The 10,467-nt window shown below is 50.0% G+C and overlaps 1 protein-coding gene across 1 annotated transcript; it reads right to left on the bottom strand.

Moving 5' to 3' along the window:
* Positions 1-9,410: 9,410 nt before the first annotated feature.
* Positions 9,411-10,058, bottom strand: NEUROG3 (neurogenin 3). The gene has a single exon (XM_003783604.1). It carries the CDS (start codon positions 10,056-10,058, stop codon positions 9,411-9,413), a length of 648 nt encoding a protein of 215 aa, XP_003783652.1.
* Between the last annotated feature and the right edge of the window lie 409 nt (positions 10,059-10,467).

Below are 10,467 nucleotides of genomic sequence, written 5' to 3'. Positions count from 1 at the left end.
GCCACAGACCACTTCTAACTGAAGATCATTCTTTTGCCTCTTACTCCCTAGGAAGAAAAGATCTGTGTCTGAGTTCCTGGAGTGGAAAATAAAAGCGTGTGTGCATGTGTGTGAGGTGGAGGAATGTGCAGAGCGCTCTCTCTCCACCTGTGTTGGTCTTCTCCTCCTTTCTTCCAAGTCGCCACCTGTTCATTCCTCCTTCAAAAAAGCCTGGGGGCCCCAGGCAGAAGGGTGGTGCCCAGACCCTGGGGGAGGCAAATGAGGCTCTGGGCGTCCCAAACACTGGGGATGATAAATGGGGTCCGAGTCTTTCAGGCTTCATTATAGAGTCGCCATGGGTTTGCCCAAACCATGGCAACCAATTCAAGCAATGATTAACCTAATAAAGCAGAGGCAAAGGGGAAAAAGATGCATTCAAGACCCCAAGTCAGGCCCTGGTTCTCTAGAGGCAGTAAATTTCCCTTCAGTGGATATGGTGTCCAGGCCCCAGACGTCCTAAATCTCTGTCTCTGGGAGGCCTGTGAAAGCCTGTGTAAATGGATGTCAGAGATCAGCTGGGGTGGCTCAAATGCACACTGAGCAGTCCTCTTTCTGGGTGCTTCTTGGAGGGTGCCCCAGCACTGGGGACAGGGAGACATCTGTGTTCGTCCCGGGAGTCAAATTACCTGTACTTTCTTTATTGAACCCTGATATATTTGGCCCTGAGGAGATAGGGGTGTGTGTGCATGTCTGCCTGTCTGTCTGCTTGTCTCTGGGGTGTGTAAAGATTTCTGTTGCTGCCAATGTGACAGGCAGCCTGTAAGATGACTCCCGGTGATCTCAGCCTCCTGGTATCCATTTTCTTTCTTTTTTTTTTTTTTTGAGACAGAGTCTCACTATGTTACCCTTGATAGAGTGCTGTGGCATCACAGCTCACAGCAACCTCAAACTCCTGCGCTTAAGTGATTCTCTTTTCTCAGCCTCCCAAGTAGCTGGGACTACAGGTGCCCGCCACAACACCCAGGTATTTTTTTTTTGGGGGGGTTGCAGTTGTCTTTGTTGGTTGGCTGGCCCAGGCTGGGCTCAAACCTGCCAGCCTCGGTGCATGTGGCTGGCACCATAACCACTTTGCTACGGGTGCTGAGCCTGTATCCATGTTCTTGTATAATCCCCACCACTTGTCTGGGGACTAAGATTAGTGATTCCTTTATAGTGAATAGAATGTGGCAGAGGTGATGTTATGTCACTTTTGAGAACAGATTACAAAAAGACTACAGCTTCTGTCTTGGGCACCTTCCCTTTACCCCCTCCCCCCTCCCATCTGGTTTGCTTATATAAAGGGAAGAAGCTGTCCTATGGAGAGGACAGCATGACAAGGAACGAAGGAAGGCCTCTGGCCAAAAGCCGAACAGGACCTGAGGCCTACATAGCTCTTGAGAAACTGAATCCTGCCAACAACCACATGAGTGGGCTTAGAAGTGGCTCCTCCCCTAGTCAAGCCTGCAGCTTGATTTGAGATCACCTTGAGATCACATTTCTGGCTGATACCCTGACTTCAGCCTCATGAGAACCCTGAGCCAGAGGTACCCCATTAAGCCACACCTGGCTTCTTGGCCCACAGAAGACTCACCTAATAAGTGTTTCCTGTTTTAAACAGTTACATTTCAAGTAATTTGTTAGGCAGCAACAGATAACTAGTGCAACAGAGGCAGTGTAGCTGTGATGATGTTAGGATAGCAGGATCCTTAGTTTGTCTCCATAATGAACAGGTTTGGGTTCCTGGACAAGTCACATTACTCCTCCCTGGATAATGTGGAAAAGTCGGTCCTGGCCCTTGCTTCCTTTGCTAGTCCTCTGTGGCACTAAGACGAAGATAAGATGAGTGCACTGAGGAGTTCTGCCTCAAATTGCTGGGAGACACATGCAGTGCACAGATATAGCTGTCATCTCATTTGAATCCTCATAGAACTCTAGGAGGTAGGTGTGGTTTTCTCCCTTTTTATAGCTGTCAAAACTGAGCTTTGGAGAGGCAAAGTAACTTGCCCAAGATGATAGAATTAAGGAGTACTGAAGTTGAGGTAGATGCTAAGCCCCAGGCTCTTTCCACTGACTCACTTGAACTTTCTCAGAAGGGATCACCCACACACGAACTATTGGCAGTGTTACTTGCCACCCCAGGAACAATGATACAGTACTGTTGTGATAACCTAGTCTTAGTCATATGGAGCACCTTCTAAAATAGATCCTCAGGCAGCCAAGGGCAGCTTTCTTTGGTGCAGAGGAGGATATGAGGCAGGAGAGGTAATGGGTGTCTCTATGAATCATGCATCCATCCATGTATTTAATAAGTATTTAATGGTCTTTATGTGCTAGCCAGTCTAAGGAGAAATAGACATTTCTAAACAAATAATTGCAATGCTTTTTCATTTACTTAGCATTTATTTAGTCAATTCATTCACTCATTAATTCATTCTGAAAATATGTAGTATATGACATACGGTCCAGAATGGTTGGTCAGTATTTTATTCATTGGAGATATAAAGTTGGGGAGACACAATTTCTGCCCTTCAGAAGATCTCACAGACTAGTGGAGGGTGCAGATAAACAAACAGTACCTGAAAAGTGTTAAGATATTCACAATTCCAAGATAACATGGCAACAGGGAGATAAGAGAGAGGAATAGTATAGATAAAGCTTCTAGGAAGAGGTGATATCCATGTTGAAGGTTTGGGGAGGGGAAAAGTGGGAGATTTGGACCCACAGAACAGTGTATGTCTATGTGAAGTATAGAAAGGGTACTTAAGTGTGTATGAAAACTTCACGCAGGTCAGTATTTCTGGAGGGTCAATGTCAAGGCAACGTGAAAGACACTGGTGCAGCAGGGCTCGGGTCATAAGCATATGTGATTTGAGATGATAAATGCAAATAATAAAAAACAGCAGGTGCAATCTAGCTCAATCCTGACTGCAGTCCTGTAGTGGAAATTGCTCATTACCTACAAGCATTGATTCTTCAGGTCTTCCTAGGCATGTAGTCCCTGTTCCAGTTAGGTGAGGTCATGTGATCACATTCTCCCTGTGGAATGTGGACAAAAGTAATGTGTGCTATTTCTGAGCTAAGTTTTAAGACTGTGGGTAAGACTCACCCATGCCTTATTTTCTCTTCCTAATTGCAGGGATTATAGCAATGCAGCCTCAACCATTTGGCTGGAAGGACTTAGAAGCTGGTGGAGGAAGAAAAGAAAGCCTAGTCCTTGAATGGTGGTGTGAAGCAGAGCTACCCATCCACCTGAAGTGTTCATCTCGGACTGAATTATTGGTGAGTCTCTTCCACAGCAATCCAGTTTTACCCTAACCTGAACCTTAAAAGGCAATATTGTTATTCCTATTTTATAGATGAAGATATTAAAAAGAAAGGTTTATGGTCATATTGATAGTGAACCAACTGAGAACTAAACCCAGATTTGTATTACTTCATAGCTATACCATTCTTCCCTGTTAGAACATGAGCTTTGTCCTAGTAGGAGATTTTAAACAGCAAAGTGGCATATTAGATGGGAACTCTGGCTGCCACATGCAGGATACAGTGAAGAGTATCACAATTAGAAGTAGGGAGCTTGATCAGTTCTTCTCTTCACATGAGGGATAAGAGCCCGAACTGGGGCAGAGGTCATAAGAAAGCAAAAGAGGGGCCACATTCAGGAAAAAATGAGAAGGAAAATCAGCAGAACTTGAGGGCTAACTGGACATGGGTAGTAAGAGAGAAGAGCCAAGATGGACCTCAGATTTCTATACGACTTCTTTCTTTACTACCTCGTGAGATCAGGAGCAGGAGGCAACATTGGTTTGGGGGTAAAGGAGAGGAATTCTATTTTGGACATTTAGGGTACCTAAGGGACATCTGGGTATGTGATCCTGGAGCTTAGTAGATCTAAGCCAGGGAGGATTACTAAAAAGGTGTGTGTGCTACTTGGCCTTTGTGCCATTTTACAATACACAGGGGTGGAAAGGAAATTCAAATTCTTGCAAGCCTTCTCGTCTCTAAAATGAGAGAAGAATTTGAGACACATAAAGATGGTAATAATAATAAAGTTATCATTTAAGAAGGCTTAGAAGCCTAAGTACAACAGCCCAATTAAGTGATGACTATTTATTGTCTCAACTTCATAAATAACAAAAATGGGCCTTAGAGAGAGACAAAGGAGTTTAATTCAAAACAATGAATTGGTGGCAACACTAGGATTTGAACCCATATCTGTGTGATTCTAAGGTAACTGCTGTTAACCACTCTGCTATCCTGTGTATGCATCTTGAAGATTTCTTTTTGGCTCTGTTCTTAGAATAAGTAAAAGTTCATTGTAGCCTCCCGAATGAGACCTCTCTTGAGGGCAAAGTTCTAAACCAATTCTCCCAGCTAGGGCTTCCCCAGCTTAAATTCCCAATGTTGTTCCATCTCAGACTTCTCAAATGCTGTCAGAAACTTCTAAGCTGGTCACTCAATTCTAGCTCTATCATTTATAAGAGAGGGTCCTAAAGGCATAGGGACACAGAAGGGCCGATCTATAGCAACAGATCCAAAGTGTTCCTCACCACAGTAGGTACACCTGACAGTCCTCTGGGTCTGCGTGCCCTCGGGACCTCCCAAGGACTCCAGCCTGGAAACATGGACAGAAGAGATAGGTGGTTTTCCCTATGGAGAACGCCTTAGTTCCAGGCTAGTCTCTCCCGCTGGAGCTAGCCAGTTGTTTCAGCACCATGGTCAGGGGCATGCCACACCCTCCCAGGATCTTAGAGGAATTGCCAGACTGGGTTAGCCAGACAGGCGCCAGAAAGAAGCTGAAGTAGCACACAGTGGGGGAAGGGAGTCAAGGGTCTAGGGGTGTCCAAAGCACAGGAGAGCCTCTTGGCTTTAGCCGACCTCAAGTACTGAGCTAGAGCCAAAGCACATAGGAATACAGACTGACACCTCTCTCCTCAATACTCTTACCTATGGGCACAGAGAGAGTTCCATGCAGATAGTTTAAAGCCAAGATCTCAGTCTTAGTTTGCTCCAATAACTCACTGAGTGTTTGGGAGCCTTGGGAAACTCATTTACTTCTGTTTCCGTGAGTGTAATCACCCTGGCTTACCCACCTCCCTAGCTATAGGAGGGTGCTTGAGATAAGAAGGGTTTAGCTTCCAGTGGCCCACTGTAAGTGCACTGGCCCTTTAAAGGTGTGGCAGGCAGGTAAGATTAGTTAGTGAATGACCCTCCCCCACCAGCTTTTCATAAACAAGGTCTGCAGGAATTTTAAGAGTAGAGGCTGGGCTCGGCGCCTATAGCTCAACCGGCTAAGGCGCCAGCCATGTACACCTAAGGTGGTGGGTTCGAATCCCCAGCCCGGACCCGCCAAACAACAATGACGGCTGCAACCAAAAAATAGCCGGGCGTTGTGGTGGGCACCTGTGATCCCAGCTACTTGGGAGGCGGAGGCAGGAGACTCGCTTGAGCCTAGGAGTTGGAGGTTGCTGTGAGCTGTAATGCCACGACACTCTATCCAGGGGGATAGCTTGAGGCTCCGTCTCAAAAAAAAAAAAAAAAGAGTAGAGGCTGAAGGAATACAATAGAGAATATTAATTGCATGTATGTAAACATGTAATCACAATGTACCCAGTGCTCATTCTGGACTACATTCTCGGTCAAATCCTCCAAGCCCTCCCACACTGTCCCCAGTGCCAGGGCTTGAAGGGTATTTTCCACTGCGCTGGCTGTGGGGAGCTACACCACAAGCACGGTCTTCTCTTAGGCGCCCAGAAACCCACGGAAAGGGTATTAGGAACCCCCTCCAATTTCTCTTGTAAATTAGCTGAGGCGCAGAGACTTGTCCAAGTTCACCCAGCCAGTTCGGGAAGGGAAGGGACAGGGTGCGTCTGTGGGGTCGCGAGTGCCCCGGGCTCCGCCTGCCTTTGTGCCAACACTGTGGTCCGGCTCCCAGACATTAGCATTCCAATGGCCCCCGGACGCTTTGTCCTCCGTCAGAGGCTGGCTGGGGGGTGGGGTGGAATGGGGGCAGGGCACCATAAATCTACCTGCTTGTGTGCCGACCCGGCTGGGTGGGGGCGGCGGGGCGGGGCTGGGGGCGCGCAAGATTCTTGGGTTGTTTTTCTGAAGCTAGGCTTGGGCTCAGACAAAGGCAGAAGAAGGAGAAGAGTCACTCCACCCGAAGGTCTCTGCTGCCTGGGTTTGGGATCCTGTCAGAGTTTCAGGGAGCTGGGACGCAGACCAGGAGTCTCAGACCACTGGAGGCTCCGCAGCCAAGGAAGCTCAGACCGGCCGAGGAGGGGCGGGCTCCCAGCGGGGACCAAGCGCCTGACTGGTTTTAAAAGCCACTGAACACAAAATACCCGCGGGAGGTGTGTGTGCGGGGAGGGCGTGTGGGTGGTGATGCCGGGCTGGTTGGACCCGCCACTCCTGGACCTGTTTCTGAGCCGTCCTTCCTGAGAGGCTCTTTGGGAAGAGGCGTGGAGGAGGTTTCCCGCTTCAGCCCCATTCTACCTGCATCCATGGAGCTCATCCAGAGGACGAGTCCCAGACTTTTCTGTGATTCAAACCATGAATCTTCCCCTCCGTCTCCTGATATGGAGAGCTGGGATCATAGCTCTGAGGTCAAATCCACCCAGACCCAAGGTGGCAGCCCAGCAGCCAAGTTGTTTGAGCCATCCCTGTGTGTTTTAATTTGTGGGGCGGAGGACCAGTCCCTGTGTGTTGGGTGACTAATGGCTCCTTAATGAGTGCCCTCAAAAGCAGGAGAGGGGTTGGGCTTGTGGGTGCGGTTGCAACTCCCCTTGTGCCACTGCTGAGAATGAGAACTCAGTGCCAGCAGACACTGCTCCAGTTTCAGGGGGAACCAAGGGAACCCGTTTGTACCAAAGGAGTCTGCCACCTAGAAGAATACTACTTCCCGGAGGACCTGCATGAGAAGAAATATCTTTCCAACTGAGGAATTCCTCTCTCAATGTTTAGTTGTGGCCCAAAGCCATCTCCTCTGGCAAGCCTCCTGAAATCCAGCCCTAGGTAATGAACAGTCTGATCACCCATCCTGGGGCTCCTACCTCCACCTAGCACTGGCACATCTTTAGCCTTGCATGATTTTGTCTACATTCTTGTTACCATCTGGGGAGGGCAGAGAGATCTTCCTACTTTTTATGTATGCCCTCCCCGCCAACACCTAGCAAGGAGCAAACACTTGCTTGGTCTGTGTAGCACAGAGCTGCTGACACCTGCCCCCTTGGCTGGTGGGTGGTGCCCCAGGTGGAAAGTTGGCAGTTACAGAGGTCACCAATAACCCATTAATCTCCTTCTACCAGACTAAAGCCACAAAAAGAAACAACACCTTCATTCATTCTTTTGCTTGTTGTGTCCCCATTCCCGCCCCCCCAAATCCTGCCCCTGATAACTGAGGCATATCTCCTCTGAGGGACTTGGCTGTAAAGGAGAGGAAAAGTTTGATTTGAAGTTCTCTGGGCTAGGAGAGAGACACACACCCATACCAGAGGCATTTACCCCTGAGAAACTGCTACCTTTGTGGTCTAATGTGCAGGAAAGCAATTTGTGCATCAGCTTCTGGCCCCCCCAGCCACACTTCATCCCACTTCTTCAACAATTGACGCACGAGGCCTCTGGGATTCAACTAGCAGGTAGGGTACTTGCCCTCCATTTTCCTATTTCCAAACACAGATGGACTGTGCAGATTCTTACAGCTTAGTCTGGCTTCCTTGAGGCCTTGGTGGGGTGGGGAGTTCCAGAAGCTTCTTTATGAAGGAGGCTTAGCTCCCTTAGCTCCATTAAGCCCTAGGGATGGATTTTCGTGCCTGAGGCACATCTGCCCCATTCCACCTTGGGAGTAAGAGAGATCTTGAGGCTACAAACACTCGAATGGTTTTTTGATAAGCTTTCAATTAGGGCTTTCAGGTATTTGGGAGGGTGGTGGCAGAGATTCTAGCCAGTCTCTCCATCTTCTCTGCACCCTGTCACTCAGCATCATGAGTTTAAGATGCTGTAGCACCATGAGGCTGGTGCATAAAATATCATGAAAATATATATATGTATGTTCTCAGGAGATGCTAGGCTTCTAAGCACATTGGGAAAATTCCTGGGATGCCATGGTGGTGTTTCTGCCACTGAGTTATTACTCTCTGCCCTTCCCCAAGGGCAATAGTAGCTCTGAATTTATGCTAGTGGAGTCCTGGAGCGAAAGGGCCACACAGAGAGTCCATAGCCCTAGTTGGAAGCTTGTCTAACTTCTAAATTCCTGTTTGAGACAAGACAATTCACTGTCACACAAATAATACAAGAGGGTTGGACCCATGGTTTCCTAAGAGAAGTCCAGTTCTGGGCACACAATCTGCCCAGCCTCCATCCAGTGCCCAAGGGAGGAGCCCCAGACATCTAGAAAGAGTGTCATCCCTTTCCTTGGATGGTGGCTCCTGTCCCTCACCCATATAGGCTGAGACCCACCTCTTGGCACAATTAAGTCATCTTATTGAGGTTTCTGGGGGGGTGGGATGGTCCATTTTATTAGCTCAAAATCTCATTCACCAGTTCCTAAATAATCTTATGGACAAAATATAGAGTTTTCCCGCTATGAAATCTCATCAATAAATACAAATGTGTAAAACAAGGGAGAAGTCATATAATTTACCATATCAAACTTCATTTCAAAAGACATCATACAATTTACAAACCCGATTTTGTTTTTTTTAAAGACGCATGGCGCTCCAGGCCGGGGCGGTGCTGGACACAGGGAGGCTGGAGCAGTTCTCCCGAGGCCCGGCCAGGCTTTCCCAGTTCACAGCCGGGTCTTCCACCCCCGGGAAGTCAATGGCTCCGAAAAGTGCACGACGAGAAGGCAGAGGATCGCCTTCGCAGATTAAGGCAGAGTGGAGCACCCTGAAATCGCGAATTTAGGGAGTAGAAGCAGGGAGTAGAAGGGGCGTCTTTGGAGCTGGGGCAGGGGGACAAGAGCTGAAGGACCAAACACTGGTTTAACTCACATTGAGGGAGGGATAAGAGACAGACTGACAGGCAGACAAACTTGAGCGAAGGTACCGCGACCAGAGATGAGCGTCTCTGGCGGAGTAGTGCTACCATTTTTCTCGTCTTTGGACGAGATTTTGGAGTGGCAGCAGGGAGGGTAATAAACGTGCACAACTAGCAAGCCCATCTCGCGCGGGCAGTGGCAAGGCTTACATGAGTTGGTGTGGCACCTGCACCGAGCACTCGAGGATCCAATTCAGCCTGTTGCCCCATCGATTGTCCGGGACAGCCGTGGGTAGCAAAGCAAGAGGCAGGCAGAATAAGTGCGTTTGAGGGTCGCAGCCTCTGCCCACCTTAGACGGGTCTGGCTGCCTCCCTCTGTCCCAGCACCCAGGCCAAGTGAGCGACTGGTCCCTTCACAGAAAGTCTGCAAAAGCCTGAGCACCCGGGCACTGGCAGGCAGGGGAAGCGGCCACACGTAGCCCGGGGCGCTCCTCTAGCGAGGCGGCGGGGCTCAGGCTGCCAGCCTGGGAGGCCGGAGAATAAAGGGAGCCCCAGTCCCCGGCGGAACCGCCGTCTGGGCTGCCCAGCTCCCCGTAGGACAGCGCTGGCGGTTCCAGCCCGTAGAAGCTGTGGTCTGCTATGCGCAGCGTCTGAGTCAGCGCCCAGATGTAGTTGTGAGCAAAACGCAGCGTCTCAATCTTGGTGAGCTTCGCATCATCCGGGAAGGTGGGAAGGACGCCGCGCAGCGCGTCCAGAGCTGAGTTGAGGTTGTGCATTCGATTGCGTTCGCGGTCGTTAGCCTTTTTGCGCCGACTCCGTCTTTGCTTGCTCAATGCCAACTCGTTCTTGGGCCTGCTGCGCCCCCCGCGTCGCGCTCGGAGCTTTCTCGGGGGCCCTCGGCAGCCACCCGCTTCTGCCTCCGCGCAGTCCCTGGGAGTGAGCGCGGGGCTGGGCGGGGCGGATACGGCGCAGGTCACTTGGTGGTCTGAGGCTCTGGGGAAGGGCTGCTTCATCTCACGGGTCACTTGGACCGTGGGTGAACCCAAAGGATGAGGCGCCATCCTGCGGCAGGGTAAGAAGGAAATGTAAGCAGGGCTCAGCTACCGGGCACAGTCCCGGATCCCAAGGGCAGGTAGGAGAAAAACCCAGGAAAAAAGTCACCCCCCATCTCCCTGCCGCATCAGAGGGCCCCTCTTCCCCCGCCAATTCCTTCACAGTCTCTAAATGTTACCTAGTTCTCCCAGCGCAAAAGATAGAGAGCGGCGAGAGCCGCGAGGAGCTGAGCAAGCCTTCACCACCTCAAGTTCAAATGAGCTGCAGGCGCCCCCGCCTGGGAGCTGTCCCAGCTCTAAGACCAGAAGAGTGAAAGCGGTCCCAGCCTCTGTCGCGACCGCAGGGATTTCCTGAACCGCAAGTCGTGTGCCCCTTGGCACGCTTTATCTGCTCGGCCCGAACGAGGAGCGTGCCTGC

This window comes from Otolemur garnettii, unplaced genomic scaffold (genome assembly GCF_000181295.1).
Source record: "Otolemur garnettii isolate 467f Iridium unplaced genomic scaffold, OtoGar3 scaffold00008, whole genome shotgun sequence".
Classification (NCBI taxonomy): Eukaryota; Metazoa; Chordata; class Mammalia; order Primates; family Galagidae; genus Otolemur; species Otolemur garnettii.
This window is presented reverse-complemented; position numbering and strand designations above follow the sequence as displayed.

Excerpts from the sequence above, each read along its gene's own strand:
- NEUROG3 (XM_003783604.1), bottom strand. The coding sequence starts at position 10,058 with ATGGCGCCTCATCCTTTGGGTTCACCCACGGTCCAAGTGACCCGTGAG.